Here is an 18,551-nt window from a genome sequence, read left to right as displayed (position 1 = left end):
ATCCTTCCAGACAGGAGCCATATCAAATTCTATATTTTACCATTGTTTTGTGTGGTGTCTAGCAGAAAATACTGTGAGTTGCAGAGGTTCTGTGTCTTTGGGTTTGGTTGAATTGGCTGCCGTAAAACGATTTTCCTTGATAAGTTTAGGAGACAAACTTTTGAGGGTAAGTTTAAGAAGTCTATCTAGGCTTTTAAGACAAAATTGCTAAGTATATCCACCATAATTAAAAATTTGTTTAAGTAAAAGAAGAAAATATTCAAATTGAAAAGGACAGGGAAATGAGGGGGGAAGGAAGGAAAAAAGGAAAACAAAGCTTTTGAGAATGGGGCAAAAAGCATCAAGATATATCACATACAGGTACAAATCCCCTATGATGAGTTCTCCAATATTTATGACAAATATTCACTAATGAAAAATAAAGTTTAAACATACACGGGCTTACATTTCTTTATCTTATGTGAAATGTGTTAATAAAAGGTTATTAACCTAGGTTATTTATTACTTTGTCTTAGCTGTGATCCCTTATGTGATATATCTCATACACAGAAAACAACCAAACACATGTTGAGGTGCAGATAGCTTGCTTTATTTTGTTGTTACTAGCTCAAGGAGGTCCAACAATTAGAACTAACAGTTGAATTTATACCTACATGACAACTACATCAAATTGACATTTTGGGCAGTTGATAGTATTGTGTTTAACTTAACAACAGCTTCATTTTGATGTTGTGCTTAAGTACTTTTTTGCTGTGGCTTATTGCTTGTTGCCCAGTTTTTCATGTTTCAATTTAGAGCTACCACACACAGAGCATTGGCTGCACCGGGACCTCCAGGAGTTGGCACTGCTCTGGCATAGGAATACTTGGATAGCTTGGTTTCGTGAGGGGATGGCCAGGAGATGGTACTTTTCCAAGTTACCCAGGCACCGTATGTCAGAGACAGTGTAAAATGGGCGAACAAAGTGTTGGCCGTTACACTTTGCTCTGGTAATATTTCAGTCATGATAATTTTTAGTGTGACAATATCAGAGCAAATGTAAGACGTTAAAGTGCTGCTTACAGGAGGGTAAATGCAAACATCACCAATGCCTTACATTTCTAATTCAGTAGGTATCGGCACACACACCAGGTGGCATGTGCGGCATCGTCTTTAAGGTGGTCAGGACATCTTCAATGGGGAATTTCTCGACCCATTGAGGCATACTTAGACATCAACAGTATGTTGAGGCACAAAGATTGATAAAAGTGTTGAGCAGGGTATTCGTTCCCTAAGAAACTTTCTCCTACCAATGGTTTGTTTCAATAGTTACATTGTAAAATGTCATAAAATAAATGGTACAAAACTTTATAACCGTAATCCGGCTATATACAGTATGTACATGTCATTAGCAAATGTACTCTGAGGTCACCATTATGAAAAGATTGAAATGCTTATTTTTGGAACTTCAACTCATTTAGGTGGATACAAAACTACTTCTTAAAAAATATTTACAGATCAGAAAGATTAGTCCATGTGTATCATTTGTGTAAGGTTAAGAATGAGCGTAGAGAGTAAGGGCCCAGGCCCTTACATGGAGCGAATATTTATATTCACAGTGGCAGAGTCAGATCCGAATTCATTCCCCAAGCTCAGTGTATAAAGTCCTCCATCTTGTTTCTGTACGTCCATGATGATCAAGGTGGTTAAGTCATCTGTGTTTTCAATGTGGAATCTCCCTTGTTGTTCTTGGTTTTGAATTTTTCTTCCACCACAAGACCATGTTATTTCTGGGGTAGGTTCCCCTGTAAATGCGCAGGCTACTGTTAAAACTTTGCCTTCATCGATGCTGATGTCAGAGGGAAGAGCTTCGATTTTAGGTGGAACTCCTTAACAGAATAACAACAAAGTTTTAGGATCACTGAAAAAATGATGATTTGCTTTCTACTGAATCTACTGAATTACATGTACTAAAGACTATACCACACTACTTGCTTGACTACCTCTACCAGTAATTTTATCGCTCACCTCTTACGCCTGCTTTAAGCATTCTACTAGTTGAGCTTTCCAGTTGTGTCATACTAGATTTTCCCATAAAACTGCTGGAACTCATTTCTACAAAGGACTCTTGCATGGAGGACATGCTTTGGGCAGACATGCTTGCAAATTTCATTTCAGTCATGCTGCTAGTGCTGCTGCTGCTGAAACTGCTGAAGGAGGCCTCCTGCTTAGAGGCAGACATTTGGACTGACTGAGACGAGAAGCTTCCTTGCAAGCTCGTGTCGCCACTTGTCCTCAAGACTACCTCTTTGGGAGGTTCTTCAACTAGAGCTGTGGAGCATAGCAGATACACAGTGAACATCAATGACATCTGGTTAATTGGTGACATCCGATGCTGGCTTGCAGAAGCGTACATGAGAACATAAACACAGTGTGCTGTCGAAGCATAAGCAGATACATAGATACATACATTTGTCAAGAGCTAGCTCAGTGTCTCCAAGAAATGAATCCTTACATTTCTACCATTATGTGACATGCAGGTACTAGGAATCGCTAGGAGAAAAATGATTAGTCATATTGAAAATGATGAACATATGATACATTCTAAAAGGACTACAGGGCAGCCGGTAGCTTTACTTTGAAATTCAACTTACTCAAGCTTCTGTTTAGCTGTGAAGAAACTGTTTTTGTGTTGTGTTGTTTTGGTTTTTTGTGGAATCAGGGATTGAATTCAGGCCCTTGCACTTGCCAGGGAAGCGCTTATTCTACTGTGCCATCTCCCTGGCCCCAGCTGTGAAGAAATTAACTGTAATGATGAATTCATGAAGGAGGCCTGTCCTTACACATGGAGTTCAGTGAGGATTCTGAGAGTGTTCTATGCTGATAAGATATGCCAGGTGTCCCTATACACACCATACACACACACACACACACACACACATCTTAAACCAGTAAGGAAGATAGCAAAGATGTACTTACGGATGACTGTTAAGGAAGCTGTAGCCGAACACTGGCCACGGAAGTTTTTGGCCTTAATTGTGTATTTTCCACTGTCACTTACTGATGCGTTTCGGATTTCAAGCGTGTATACATTTCTGGAGCGGCTTACACTGATATTCGAAGAAACAGAAATCTACAATGAAAGGAATAAAAAGCATTTATGTTCAGCAGTAGAAGAGGTGTTTAACATTTGTCTTCAATAGTACATGCATAATTTAACTTACTGGCAGGTTGTTTTTAAACCATTCGATTTCAGGGGATGGCTCCCCACTGATTTCACAAGAGAAGAGAACATTTTGTCCTTCATTAATATTTTGAGATCGGGGCTGTGAGATGAAAGCTGGAGCATCAGAGAGTTCTTTGCTGAGGGCCAGGTCGTACTGACACTTGACGATTCCTTGGCTGGTTTTGCCTATGCAGGTGAGGACACCTTCATCTCTGTGACTGACCTGCTTGATGGTGAGGGTCTGGTCGCTTCCCGAGACACCGTACCTGTATTCCTCAGAATTAGTAAGCTCTACTCCATTCAGTACCCACTTCACATCAGTGGCGCCAGCGATGTTGGCTTTTAGAGTCACTTTTTGGCCATCAGTTATGCTCATCTGAGTCGAAAATACTTTAATCTCAGCTTGAGTTCTGATCTCTTCGGATAACTGTGATGATTTAGTGACTTCTTCATGGACGATGGATTTTTCCAGGGAGGATGCTGCTGATTTCTTGACTTCCTCTTTGATGGATAATTTTTCTTGAGATTTGACCTCTGATACCTTGACCTCCTCGGAAGTTAGGGCCTTTTGGGAGATTTCCTCTTGGACAACTGCCTTCTTCTGAGATGCGATTTCAGAGGTCTTTTGTGTAGATATTTTCTGGGTGTCACTGTCTTTTGCAGCTAAAAAAGAAACCTCTGTAAGTCAAACTTAATTGGAAAGAGGCCTCCTACCCTTTGTCTTGTAAAAATTTTGCATTTATATAATACTGTGTAGAGGCAAAGAAAAATGACCACTTCTATACACAGTATAGGTAACACCAGTTGTACCTGTTTCAAGCTTGGAAAACTTTAGAGATGACTTTGAGGTTAATGTAAAGTTGCATTAAAGTAAACTAAAGATAATTTTTATAGTGTAATAAAAATATCTTAAAGAGAATGGTCAAAAATTTAGGAGATGTGTAGACTTAAGAGACTTTTTTTTTTTTTCCCCCAGAACTAGGGATTGAACTCAGATCCCTGTGCTGGCCAGACAAGCACTTATTCCACTGAGCCATCTCCCTGGCCCCGACTTAAGAACTTTGAATAAAAAGTTAAATTTTTCGTTTTGTTTTTTTATTAATTTTATTGAGAATAAAATTTCTTTTAAGGAGGGCTGGGGAGATATTACAAAGTCCTGAGTTTGATCCCTGGTACAAAAAAAAAAAAAAAAAAAAAGCCTATGGAATAAAATTTCTTTCGTAAGACTGAGGTGAAAATGAACTAATTTTAATTGAGAGAAAAGGTAACTTGGTGCTGTTTTGGGAAAAAAAAGCAAAAATAAAGGTTTAGGGAAGCAGTCCCAATTTGTATATTTGTCTAATTTTGTTTTAAAATATTCTTGGGAGCAAGGGCTTGCTCATGGAATTGTATATAATACCACATGTAATTAGGCAGGCTTTTAATACTAATACAAAAGTATATGTTAACTTCAGTCTATATATTTCTGTATTTATACATGGAGTTCTAGAGTTAGAAAGATAGTTTTATTTTAAAATTTCTCATATGTCTGTAATGGAAGATTTAAAAATTTTTCCTTAATATTGTTTTCCAAAGAATGTTGCTGAAGAACAAAGCTGGGCATGGTGGTGCATACCTACAGTCTTAGACCTGGAAGATGGACCACTGAATTCAAGATCAGCTTGGTCTATATAGTGAGTTCAAGGCCAGCCTATTCTACACAAAGACACCCTATCTCAAGAAAAATAAAAAGGTAAAAGCCAACCTACCTTTTATTGTCAATTTGCAGCTAGAGGACACAGATCCAGCTGAATTTGTTACTGTACACATGTAAAGCCCACTGTCCAGAGTTTCAGTCTTTTGAATTTCTAAGAGGAATCCTCCTTTGTCTTCAGAGAGTTTGTATTTACCTCCTTGTGTAATCATCTGTGGAGTGCAAGGAATTTGAGTTATTAACAGGGCCAAGGGGTTAGGGATGAGGGAAGATAAAGTTCAGACCCATTTAAGAGCAGGTTACCTTTCCATCCTTCGTCCAGGTGACAGTTGGCTGGGGTTCTCCAGTGGCTTTAACCATAAGCTTAGCAATGCTGTCTGAAGAAACTGTGGTATCCTGCAGCCCAGTAACAATTACTGGTTTTGAGGAAATTGGTTCTGGAGTTTTGGGTTCAATTTTCTTAGTTTCTGCTGGCTCAGCAGATTTTTGAGCGGATTTCTTGGTTTCTGTTGACTCTGCAGTTTTCTGAGCTGATTTCTTAGTTTCTGATATGCTTGATACCTGCTCATGGATACTCTTAAAGGCCTGTCCCTTAAACTGGAAGTTAGTCTTGGAAGTTCCACCTTCTCCAGAAACCTCGCAAACATATTCTCCACAGTCAGATTCTGTGAGGTTATGAATTTTGAGCTCGTAGGTACCATCTGCTGAGTAATGAAACTGGAAGTGTCCATTTTCCTTGAGTTTCTTGCCATCTTTATACCACGTGACCTCTTTTGCACATAATACGCTACTTTCCACTGCACAAGTCAGCTTTGCAATATCTTTACAAGCTTCTGCTTTCAGGGGCCGACTTATCTTTGGTGGGGCAGAGGCTGGTAGCTGCTGAGCTTTTTCTGTTGGTGTGGGCTTTGTCTCAGTGGGTGATACAGCTTTGGGGGGAGAAGTCACTGGTTCTGGAGATTTCACTCGTTTTGGAGACTTAGCAGCTTCTGGGGATTTTACCCGAGGCTCTGGGGATTTTACCCGAGGCTCTGGGGACTTGACTTTTGGTGGTGATGTCACAGCCTTCTCAGTGACCCTGGCCTTTTGGACAGTCAAGGTGAATTGTGCTTCCTGTGTCCCTTCGCTGTTTTCTGCCACCACACTGTAGTTACCTTCATCGGACGCCTGCACTGAGGAGATCTCAAAGGTCGACTTGTACTTTGTGGTAGTCACCTGGTGGCGGGCAGAAGTACTTATCACTTGTCCTCCCCGCATCCAGGTCACAGTTGGTACTGGCTCGCCGTCAGTATCACAAGAAAACTTTGCAGACTCACCTTCGTAGACGGTTATAGACCGTGGTTTTGTTAGGATCCTTGCTGCCAGTGTTGTCTTGATCTTTCTGGTTGTGGATTTTTCTGCCACTGATTTTTCTGCTAATGCAGTGCTTTTCATTTCTGCAGAGGCATAGTGTTCATAGGATGAGAGGCTTTCCCTTGTCTCTGACATCTCAGATTTCATTTCCCTGATAGAAGAAGAAGCTTCCATCTCAGATGTTTTCTTAAATGATGAAACCGCATATGCCTCTGTTTTTGTCAGCTCAGGAAAAACTGATCTAGGGACCTCTTCATCTCTGCGCCGGGATGCATAGGTGGTAAAATCACCTCCAGTTACATCCAGGGTTGCATAGTCAGAAGCTTCACCTTTGTAGTTAGTGCATACAGCACGGTAGGTTCCGCTGTCTTCGCTATGACAATCCAGAATTTCCAGGGTCAGGACACCACTTGTGTTGGTGTAATGAATCTTATTGCTCTCTTGGAGTTCCACGCCATTGTGGTACCACTTAACCTCAGCAGTTGGTTTAGACTGAACATTTAAGATGAAGCGTGTATTTTGGCCAGTTGGCACCCTGTGAGAGCGCATTCTTAATGTGATTCGAGGGGCATGGTCCAGCGTGAAAGGCTGCTGGCTCAAAACTTCATACTTCCTTTCCGATGTTTTCTGAGTCTTCAAAGCAGCTTTCATGGACTCATACCTGGAAAAGATATCAAATCGTGCAGATCTTTCAAATCTCGAGAGTGATCTCTCACTAGACACAGGGCTGGGGGAACGTGGGCGAGTTCTCTCTGGAGTAGGGGACCTTCTCTCTAAGTCGTCCTCATATTCTTCAGTTGGCTGTGGGCGTGATCGGATCAACTCAGACACTGGCCTCATTAGCTCAATGTACGTTGGGGACAGGGAGCGCCGGCGTCTCAGCAGTCTAGACACGGATGAGGATGATTCTCTTTTAGCATGCCTTGAGATTTCATATTCTTCCTCAATTTCTGTTATTTCTGTCACTTCTCTCTGGCGTCTTGACTTCTTTTTAGACTTTTCTTCCTTTGCCATGTGGTCAAGCTCGCTTCTGTATTCCGAGAGACGCTGGGTGGCAGCCACTGGCCGGAGCAGTTCCTCATCCTCCTTCTCGGCCATGATTCTCTGCCGCTGCTTGGGCTGTCGGTAAGAGGCCCGGGCATGCCTTTCCCGGAGTTCTGCATAGCTTGTACTTGTTTCCTCCTTTGTGGGGACATGATAGGTTGAATACCTGAAGTCTTTTCTTTTTTCCTCCACTTTGACATGAGCTTGTGGTGAAGAGTAACGTAGGCTAGAAAGCTCAAAGCGTGGAGGGCTTCGGCTGGGAGGTGAAGCAGAAAAGCCTAACTCAAGCTCTTCCTCTAGACGTAGCCTCTCTTCTTCTGTTCTCTTCATGGCCAGGTAGTCATCAATGGGGAGGAGCAATTCCTCATCTGACATGTCGCCCAGAGAACGCCTCCTAGGTCTGTAATAAAAGTAATAATCAGGAGAAGGTGTACGCCGGCGGGCTGGCCTCACCATTTCCAAATCATCTTGGGATAGCTTGGGGATCCGCCACTTAGGTCTGTATTGATCTGTGATGCGAGGAAGAGGCATCACATAAAACTGTTCCCATCTTGAAAGGCGGATGCGCTTGGGTCTTTTCTGTACAATTCTGTCAAGCTTTCCAGGCATTTCAAACTGATCACGGATCTTCTTGTACCATTTCATGTCGGACATAGGCACGAACTGCCGAATGCGCTGGTCTTCTTCTACAGTGGTTTGTTGGTACCTCCGTGGCTCTGGTACTTCATAAGGCATACGGAATTTCTTCTCCTCCTTCTTTTCTTCTGTTTCAAGTCGGTATTCTCCTTTCACAGTCTTAGTGCTGACAGCTGGTTTGTACAGGATGGCAGCTTCTCTCAGGGCCTCTTGTGCTACCTGTGTCAGTGCCACAGTCTCAGTTCCAGAGAGAATTTCAGCCATTCTTAGTGTCTTATCAATCTGTTTTTGTACATGTCGTTCACGCTCCTCCTTACTCTCAAATTCCCGCTTGACATAACGCAAGCGATCGACCTGTAAGTGAGCCTGGCAGCTGGTGGATCCAGCTGTATTTGTGGCTGTGACTCTGTAATAACCTGTGTCTTCGGGAAAAGTGTCCCTGATGTGCAAAGCATAATAATCTAGGCCTTCGTGGACAATTTCAATGTGAGGCCCAAGGGACAGTGGCTGCCCATCTTTCTCCCATTTTAGTGTTGGTGGGGGGATGCCAGAGACTCTGATCTCAAAGCAGATGCTTTGGCCCTCCTGGCATTCTGCGTTTGCCAGTAGCCGTTTGAACATGGGTCTCAGGGTAGTTTCTGTTGGAGGTGGGTGGAGGGTTACAGTCAGCTTTGCTTTACAGCTGTCTTCACCATATTTGTTCCTTGCCAACACAGTATATTCAGCATCATCTTCTGCTGTTACATTGTTGATTGTTAACTGGTAAAGACCTTTGTCAGACTCAAATGTATACTTCTTGTCATCTTCGCCTGGTTTGATTTTCTGACCTGATTTATACCATGTTACACGAGGCTCTGGGTGGACAGTTATAGTTACTCCAAAACGGACATTTTCACCCACATAAGCTGTCTTGTTATAGAGAGGCAGGGTAAATTCTGGTGGCCTCTCCAGGAGTCTCATTGTGTCTGTTCTGCGCTTGATTTTCTTCATGCTTCTACGGCAGTAATAATCATAAACTTCCCTCACACCTTTCACGAACAGTTCTACATAGGAACTGTCTTCACCATAGTCATTGACTACTTTGCATCTGTAAGTACCATCGTCGTATTTAGTGATGTCTTTGATGTACATGGTGGCCACACCATCTTCATAGGTGATTTCATACTTCTCACTGTTCTCCAACTGTCTGACACCATGATACCAGGTCACTTGGGTAGCCTGATCATAATTTTCAATGTGGCATACATATTTGACATAGCCTCCCTCTTCACTAACTGCATGCAGTATCTGCCCAGAAATTGGGCCAATTTCAATGGGTGCTACTTTAACCTTGGCAACATTCACTCCCCTCTGGGATCGAATAGCGCCACCACAGGAGATTCGGGCTGCTGACACAACCATGTTGAGGTCTTTCTTGATCAGGGTATGATAATAACGCCGGTGTTTTAATGTTCTGATGACTTTAGTACTGACATTGTCTATCCTCTGCTTTAGCCATGGGTGCTGGAGTGCCTCAGATGCTGTCATGCGAGATTTTCTTTCTTTTACTAATAGCCGGTCAACAAAGTCCATGGCTTCAAAGCTAATTTCTTTGAATGCTTCTTCATCAAAAGTATATTCAGCATTCATGATATTCTCAATTATCTGTTGGTTAGTTTCAGCCAGGAATGGGTTGATACCGCTCAGCAATACATACACCAATGTACCAAGTGACCACATGTCTGTGGCTGTGCTGACAACGTCGTGCTGGTGGACCTCAGGGGCATAGTATTCAGGAGCAGTGAAGAGAAGCCTGAAGTTGTCCCCTGGTTTCAGTTGCCGGGCTTGACCAAATTCTATTATTTTAATAACAGAGCTCCTTCTTGTTTGGTAAATGATATTTTCTGGTCTAATATCAAAGTGTCCAATACTATGACTATGTAAGAACTCAAGAGCTTCGCAGACTTGGCGAACATAACTTACAATTTCTCTTTCATTAAGTTCAAAAGCACTTGTGTTAATGCGTTCAAATATGTCAAGTCCTGATATGAACTCAAAGATCATAACTAATTCTTCCATGCTTTCAAATGATTCATGGAGGTATAAGATGTTTCTGTGTCTAGCAATATTTAGAATGGAAATCTCCTTCTTTACTAACACTTGATCAGTCCCTTTGACTTTAACAAATTTGGCCATAAATGTCTTCTTGGAGGATGTTTCAACACAGCGGTGAACAATTCCAAACTCACCACGCCCAAGATCTTCAGCAATCATATATTTGTCATAGAGTTCCTTGGTTTTAGAGTGAGATGCTTTAGTCATGGAGACTTCCCTGGTTTCGTCAACCTCTTCATCATAGTTCAGAGCTCTGGTCTTATCTTCTTTGGTTATGGTTGGCTCAGAAGGCTCAGAAGGCTTGCTTAGGCCAAACTTATTCTCAGCTATTACCCGGAATTGGTAACTTGTTTTTCCAAATAAGTTGATCACGGTGTAGCGTGTTTCTCGGGCCTGTCCTACACGTATCCATCTTTCTGCAGTAGTTGCACATTTTTCAATGATATAGTTGGTGATTTTGCTGCCACCATCAGAAGCTGGCTCTGTCCACGTTAGGTTGACAGAATCTCGTGAAACATCACTCACTTTGACTCCTCGGGGTGGGTCAGGAACATCAGCCACATCCAGCTCAACTGTCTTCTGATCAATTCCAAATCTGTTTTTAGCACAGACCACATAGAAGCCAGCATCCTTTCTCTCCACTCCGTTGGAGAAAACAAGAGATGTAAAGGACCTTGTGACAATAACTTGGTACTGGCCATTATTGTCAATGAGATCTTGTCCTTTTTGCCAGGTGATCACAGGATCTGGTTTGCCACTGAAAGGGATCTTGATGCTGACCACTTCGCCTCGGAGAGCGTGCACTGCTCCCATGCCTTCAAGATTTTTAGGCAAGTGTATCTTAGCTGGAACTGTGTCAGAATAAAAGAAGAGAGAATATGACTTAGCATCACCTCCCAATATCTCTTGAAGAGCAACATTTTTCTCCCCCAAATTAAATGATAGGTCATCTAACACCAAATTGATGTTTAATGATTTATTTTTACCTTCCACATCCAAGGAGGCAGTGCCAGATACAGATCCTCCTTGGTTGGTAGCTCTGACTTGGTATACTGTGGCGTCATCATCTGTGACACTTGCAATAATGAGCTGATGGTAGCCACCTTTGAATTCTTGAATCCTGTACTTTAATCCATCGGCAATGATTTCCTTGCCTTGTCTGTACCATTTCACAATAGGTTTCGGGTGACCAGTCACTTTGCAGACCAGAGTTGCATTGCTCTGATACCTTACATTTAGATTTCTCAGTTCCTCTTTAAAGTGTGGTGCCTGGATTGGGACATCAGATTTGGGAGTGACAGGCTCTGATATTTCACTCCATTCACTTTCTCCACCTAGGTTTTCACATTTCACGCGGAACTCATATTCAAGACCTTCAATTAGGTTTTGCACAGAGAAGACAGTTTCTCGAATTTCATCTGTTGTCACAGAAATCCATTTATTCTGCTTCTTCTCACGCTTCTCAAGGTAGTAATTTCTAATCTTTGCACCTCCATCACTGGCAGGTGGCTTCCAAGCCACAACACAAGAATCTTTTGTGACAGCAGTAACAGTTGGTTTTCCAGGGGCACCTGGCTTTTCTATTAAAAAAAAAAAATTTGAGTCATGAGGTAAATAAGGCAGCTTATAAAATATTTTTTTTTTCCTTTGTATTTAGTACAGGGCCTACAGGGTCTCACTACACAGATTGGACTCATAGTGATCCTCCTGTTTTTAGCCTCCCAAGCTCTGGGATTACAGGTGCGCACCACCACGTTCAGTCTCAGTCACCATCTCAGCGCACCCCAGGGGTGGGGCTGACATTGGCACACTGGGGATCAAGCCCTGGTCCCTGTGCCTGCCTAAGCAGTTGCTTTAGTTCACTGAACTATCTGGCTGGCCCGAAAAGCTTTTTAAAAAACAGATTAATTCCAAGTTATACTGAAATAGCTATTCTAGACAAATGAAAATGGTTACTCTGTGCTAAAAGACTTACCAAAAACAATCCCTTTATAAAAAAGAAAATAGGGCATATATTTTCACTTTTAGATATGCATTCAAGTAAAGAGAAAAGGCATTGTACTTTATCCACATCTTTGCCATTTTCTTTTGAAATTTCTATTCAAAAGGCACATGTAAAGGCAGAATTTTACCATATGAGATAAGAGGTAGAAGAGAGAAATCAGGTTGTATTTACCAAATGGACTCTTAATGATCACAACCGAGGCGACCTCTAGAGGCTCACTGATGCCAAAAGTGTTCTGAGCCGATACCCGGAAGTAGTAGCCAGCATTTTCAGTCAGGTTCACGATTCTACAGGTTGTCACTGAGATAGCTGAAGACACCAATTGCCATTCAGCCCCTTCCTTGGCCTCACATTTCTCTACCACATAATTGGTGATCCAGGAGCCTCCGTCATCAGCAGGTGGCTTCCAGCTGATCACCACAGAGTTCTTCAATAGAGCTTCAATCACAATTGGCCCTGTAGGTTTGTCTGGTTTATCTGTTGGGAGGATACACAATTGCGTTTACAGTTGCAAAGTGCATATTTGATGTTTTTAAAATAAAATCTTAAAAAACAAACCCAAAGTACCTTGTATTTCCACATCAAGGATGGCATCAACTGTTCCAAAAACATTGCTGAGCTGGACTTTGTATTTCCCAGCATGAGTCTTACGTTGAACATTCTTCATGACAAGGTGAGTGTAGTGCTCAGTGTTTTCAATAGTTATATGTTCTGAGTTTTGCAAAAGCTTCTGCCCATGGAACCAGGTCATGGCAGGTACTGGACGACCAATGTACATAACATGGAGTCGAAGCGTAGACCCCACAGCACCATAATATTTCTCTTTCAGTGGGTAACCCGGATGGAACTGTGGTGCTGCCTGCAGGAGAAGCTTACTACTGGTTTCTACTTCTCCAACTTCATTGGTAGCTATACAGGTATAGACACCTTCATCTTCTTGTTCCTCTGTCATGACTGTCAGAGTGTGTGTGCGTCCATCTGAAGACATTTTGTATTTCCGGCTTTGTACAAGCTCCTTACCAAATCGGTACCATTTAATGTCAGGAAGAGGCCTTCCGACAATCTGGCACGAGAGCTGAGCAGGTTCGCCCAATTTAGTAGTAACATCCTTCATTTCTTTGCGTATTCCTGGAGCCTCTCCAGCTGAAGAAGAGAAAGGTAATCTTAAATGCATTGTTACTGTGGAATCTATATTCCTGTCTTTGTATATCAGGAGTGCGTTTATTCTGTTAACACTTTATTAGATACTATGATTTATATATAAGTCCAATTCTTAAACATTTTTAGTCATTTTCCTAATAGAAAACTGGGGTTAAGTGAGCCCTTCAACACATTATTATATAGATGAGTAGGACACATTAATAATGTAATATAAGGTTCTGAGAACCTTATGTAGTCCTCTCTATAAACTATACTATTATTGCTCTCATCTAGGTTCACTGAAGTGTTTGTTGAAATACATTTGTTAGCCCTTTAAGTTCCTACGAAGCATAAACAAAATCATTATATCAGAGAAAAGTTACTCCAGGAATGCCCTTAGTCTGTGTCACCTAAAGTCTCCGGCTGGCATTATGTTCTTGGAATGGCTTCCTAGGGAACTTATCAATCATTCCATGTCTGTATATATGCCAGCATGAGACTTTCTTGCCAAACACTTGCTTTCCATAGTTCTATTTAGGAACTGACGTATAAGGAAAAATTACCCTTAACAGGTTGTTTGGTTTGTAAATTCTAAGCAGAGAGCTAAAGGCTACTTACATGTTAACTTAGTCTTAATAGACACAGCTGTTCTTCGAGGTCTGCTAAGTCCAGTCTCATTTTCAGCAAAAACCCTGAATTCATATTCAGTAGCTTCAAGCAATCCACCAATTGTGAATTGCCTGTCCTTGATGCGATCCTTATTGCTCTTCTTCCAAGCACTGTCTCCAGACTGTCTATATTCAACCCAATATCCAAGGATTTCTTTGCCACCATCACATTCAGGTTTCTCCCACTGTAGTGTGACACTGTCTTTGGATATTGAAAGAATCTCAAGTTCTCCTGGTTGACTTGGTTTGTCTGAAATATTTTAAGACAATTGAAGAGAGTCAGATTTACCTGTGAAATACGAGAACAAGACTAAAGATGGCTTTGCCTTATCCCCTTTGGCAATTCTTTCCTTACCAAATGGATCTTTGCAAACCACTGGTTCAGAGGCAGGGCTGGTCTCACTGAGGCCAACATCATTCTGTGCAATGATGCGGAACTGATATTCAGCATCGGGAACAAGTCCAGTGACGGTGTACATTGTGGTGGTTATCTGAGTCTTGTTGTGTCTGACCCATTTGTCAGTTGATGTCTCCTTTCGTTCAATGTAGTAACCTGTGACTCGAGAGCCACCATCATCTTTGGGACGGGACCAGGACAAGCTAACCGAACTCTTGGTCACATCCAGTACTTCTGGAGGATTGCTTGGAGGTTCTGGAGGGTCTATTAATGTAAGTAAAAAACATGCACATGTTAGAGTACCATCTCAAAACTTATGGGGTGATAGCTTTCATTTAAATAACACAAGATAATGAAATAATTGTTCTAGTTCTGTGGTCAAAAGAGCACTTACTCAGTGGCGTTTTGGGTATTACTGGTTCCTCAGATTTTAAGGGTTTGCTTATGCCAAACTGGTTTTCTGCTGAGACACGGAAATGGTATTCCACGTTTTCTTTGAGGCCTTTTACCACCAGAGATGTACCCCGGACTCTGGAATCAATGGTGTACCAGGCAGCCTTAGGCACTTCTCTTCTCTCAAGGATATAGCCTAGGATGTCAGCACCACCATCATCAGCAGGAGCTCTCCAGCTGACCCGCACAGAGCGGGCTTGTATGTCGTCATATTCAAGTGGCCCTTCAGGAGTGTTAGGACTGCCTATTACTTTGACCTTAATGTAAACAGTCTTCTTGCCACACTTATTTTCCAGAACCAAATCATAGGTTCCTGAATCATTCCTGTCTGCTTCTTTAATCACAAGTTCAGTGTGTGTTTCAGATGTTGCAATCATGGCACGCTTACTAACATCCTGGCCTTCCTTGGTCCATTTACATATCGGGAATGGTTTTCCTTTGATGGGTATGGTAAGCTTGATGACTCCCCCTTGTCTTACAAAGACACCTTCTTGGTATCTTTCATCAAGTTCATAGTCAGGATATTCTAGGGAAGAAGATAGGGTTACAATTTAGAATTCTTTGGTAGAAGGAGAGTAGCAAAGTCTTAAGACACTTATAGCCCAAAGTGAATGATCATATGTCTTACCAAGCATTTCAGTGACTTTGACTGTTCCTGGTACCTCAGCAGGTTCCCCAGGTCCACCAGCATTGCATGCTAAGACACGGAATCTGTATTCAGCACCCTGAGGTAGATGTGTTAGAGTATACTCTCGAATCTTGGTTGGAGTAGTGTTACATTTGGTCCATTCATGTTGATCTACTTTTTGCATTTCAATCAAGTAGCCTGTGACTTTAGATCCTCCTTCGTCTTCTGGAACGCTCCAGGCCAAGGAGACTGATGTCCTTGTTGTATCTGTAACTCTTGGATTTTGTGGCTTTCCTGGTGGAGCTGAGAAGATGATAACAAATACATACTTGTGTTAAAGTTGCTGCAAAGTTGAAAATTAATGGTGTCACCTTATAAATTTAATGAGTTGTTGAACCATGGACTTGTTAGCATTAGACTATATTTTGTATTCTGTAGTTTGTGACAGCAATTCCAAAATAGTATACTTTTTAGAACTCACAGCATTGCATACTAGGGTAGGGTGCATTTTAATACATATAAATTATATCTCAGTAAATTTGACTCATGCAAAATGCATTTACCAATTGGATCCATGGCAACAATGGGCTTGGAAGGACGACTTGGTTTTCCAGAGCCTCTTGCATTGATGGCTGTGACGCGGTGTTCATACTCTAAGCCTTCAATAAGGCCAGTGGAGCGGTACCGTGTCATTGTCACAGGTACTTTATTTACACGGACCCACCGGTCTGCTCTCACTTCTTTGCGCTCCACAATATAGCCAGTCACTTGGGAGCCACCATCATCTTCAGGTGGGTACCAAGTAAGTGTCATGCCATCACGGGAGACATCAAATATCTGTAATGTTTCTGGCTGTCCAGGAATACCTGCAGCAAGACAAAGCACAATATGGCAATATGAATAAATAAAATAAAGGCTGACATATTTGTGTGTATATTAGCTTTCAGCTGACATTTTAAATGATATATGATGCTTGTGACTATTTCTCCCATGCTTTCACTTTGCTCTTTTCCCCTGCTCCTTACTTTTCTTTGAAGTTATAAACATTTATTACATATGCACTGTTATATTTTTATCATAACATAGACTATCTGTCCTTCTTCTTACCCACTCGCGCTCCTTTTCATCCCTTCCTCCCTTCTTTCTATCTTTTATCCTCATTTTCTAACTCCTTTCTCCTCTCTTTCATAAGAATGAAGTAATAAAATTAACCATGTCGAAAACTTCCGAGGGAAGTAAGGTTTAGAAGCCTTCAATCATGTAGTTCTGTGAGCTAGTTTTCTTTACATCAAGGCATAAGGAAAACATATTCCTTTTTGTGGCCATTTGGAGTCAGGTAGGGAGCATGGTGGAAAGGCCCAAGGACTTACTGATGCTGCTGCGGCATTCAATGACCTCAGACTGCAAGTATGAGCCAATCCCGAAGCGATTTGTTGCAGCCACACGGAACACATACTCATTTCCTTCTGTGAGTCTGGTAAACTTAAATGTTGGTCTAGTCACTGATTCAGAAACTGGCAGCCAACCTGGACGATGGGCGTCACGTTGTTCTACCACATACCCACTCAGTGGAGCTCCACCATCCAACTCGGGTGGTTCCCAGGAAATAGTAACTGACGTAGCATCAATTTCATCAATCTTGATAGGCCCAGTTGGTGGACCAGGCTTGTCTATGAAAGAAATAGAGAACCAAGAAATTAATTTTTACCTTAAATCAACATTGGATAACTGAAGATCAATGACTCTTATATCTTTATCACATATCCTTACCAAGAATGATAACTTTAATGGTGTCTGAGGTAGTTCCAGTAACATTTTTTAATTCAAGTGTATATTCTCCAGTATCTCTTATAGTGGTTTCACGAATGGTTAATTTAGTTACTTTAGTGTGAGTTTCAACTGTGACACGGTCTGATTCTTTCAGTTTAGAACCAGAAAAGAACCATGAAGCAGTAGGAGGTGGACGACCAGTGATGGGTATGACCAGCTCAAGTGGTCTGCCCGCAGGGACATGGATGGTCTTTTGAGGCATTGTAGAAAGATCAATTGTTGGCAGCACTGTAAGAAAAACAATGAGGCATTAATTTTTATGCCTTATTTCTAACAATAAAGTAGCATGGACTCAGACTAGTTTTTCCTCTACTATTATGCTTTGGTTGCTTAGTACTTACCTCTGAGGTCTTGTACAGTCACTGCTGTGACGATCTCTCTTGGTTCTGATACACCTTTCTCATTTTGAGCCCTCACTCTAAATAAGTACTGTTCACCTTCATTTAAGGAAATAACAGTGTGCTCTAGGACTGTGGGTTTTAAGGTGACAACCTTCATCCATCTTTCTGTGCCAGCTTTACAGGCTTCCAGAACATAACCAGTGAGTCGGCTGCCGCCATCATAGAGGGGTTTTTCCCAGGCAAGAGTTACAGTGGATTTGGTGACATCAACCACTTCCAGTTTTGTAGGCACCAGGGGCACTTCTGAGACCAAAACAGCATCAGAGGTTTCACAGGGTTCTCCAATGCCATAGATGTTTTCTGGAAGCACTCTGAAATAGTACATCATTCCTTCTACAAGCCCAGAAATTCGGTAAAGTGTCTTGCTGCACTTGGTGGTTACTGTTTTGAATGCTCTCATGGCAGCTTCCCGCTTCTCAATGATGTAATTGTTGACTGGTGCGCCGCCATCGATTGTGGGAATTTCCCAAGTGATAGTCACAGAATCTCTTGATACTTCCTTAACTTTCACTGAAGGACAAGGACCAGGAGTATCTGAAAAATAAAGAACAAAAGGTGGTACCTCCTTTTGGCTGTTTAGTTAATAGACTTTTTTTCAGGAAAATATAATCAACAACATAGGTCTTCTCTGGAAAGAGGTCAAGCTGTACCTTTGTAGAGAATCTACTCACAGAACAGTCAATTTTAAGAAAGATACTCACCATATACTTTAACAAGGACTGTTGCTGATTTCTTGCCAGATTGATTTTCAGCTTCAATTGTGTATTTTCCAGCATCATACCGATTAACCTTGTCCACAATAAGTAAAGAGTAGCTTTCAGTGTTGTCGATAATTGCCCGGTTTGTGAGGTCAATGCCCTTTTTGCTCCAGGTGATGACGGGAGGTGGTCTGCCAGAAACGGACACCATGAGACGCAAAGAGGCCCCAGCCCTGATAGTCACAGTTTTCTTTAGATCGTCTGCAAGCTCAAGATCTGGTATTTCTGGAAAGGAAATATCAAAAT

General features: G+C 41.8%; 1 protein-coding gene across 12 annotated transcripts in view; it reads right to left on the bottom strand.

Annotated features, from left to right (window-relative positions):
* Positions 1-567: 567 nt before the first annotated feature.
* Positions 568-18,551, bottom strand: part of Ttn (titin) — a 274,946-nt gene continuing 256,962 nt past the window's right edge. For all 12 annotated transcript variants that reach the window (XM_023719078.1, XM_023719080.1, XM_023719081.1 and 9 more), the window contains 18 exons: positions 18,249-18,530; positions 17,488-18,081; positions 17,087-17,374; positions 16,687-16,986; positions 15,880-16,182; positions 15,317-15,619; positions 14,630-15,214; positions 14,194-14,499; positions 13,789-14,088; positions 12,598-13,173; positions 12,202-12,507; positions 11,012-11,605; positions 5,202-10,876; positions 4,954-5,110; positions 3,204-3,868; positions 2,959-3,112; positions 2,008-2,310; positions 568-1,868 (listed from right to left, as the gene is read on the bottom strand). In XM_023719078.1, coding sequence (XP_023574846.1) covers positions 1,570-1,868; positions 2,008-2,310; positions 2,959-3,112; positions 3,204-3,868; positions 4,954-5,110; positions 5,202-10,876; positions 11,012-11,605; positions 12,202-12,507; positions 12,598-13,173; positions 13,789-14,088; positions 14,194-14,499; positions 14,630-15,214; positions 15,317-15,619; positions 15,880-16,182; positions 16,687-16,986; positions 17,087-17,374; positions 17,488-18,081; positions 18,249-18,530 — 11,990 coding nt within the window. In that variant the 3' untranslated portion in view covers positions 568-1,569. The remainder of the gene's footprint in view (positions 1,869-2,007; positions 2,311-2,958; positions 3,113-3,203; positions 3,869-4,953; positions 5,111-5,201; positions 10,877-11,011; positions 11,606-12,201; positions 12,508-12,597; positions 13,174-13,788; positions 14,089-14,193; positions 14,500-14,629; positions 15,215-15,316; positions 15,620-15,879; positions 16,183-16,686; positions 16,987-17,086; positions 17,375-17,487; positions 18,082-18,248; positions 18,531-18,551) is intronic.

This window comes from Octodon degus, unplaced genomic scaffold (genome assembly GCF_000260255.1).
Source record: "Octodon degus isolate 3935 unplaced genomic scaffold, OctDeg1.0 scaffold00065, whole genome shotgun sequence".
NCBI classification, from domain to species: domain Eukaryota; kingdom Metazoa; phylum Chordata; class Mammalia; order Rodentia; family Octodontidae; genus Octodon; species Octodon degus.
Note: the sequence above shows the minus strand (reverse complement) of the source record. Positions and strands in the feature narration are given on the sequence as shown.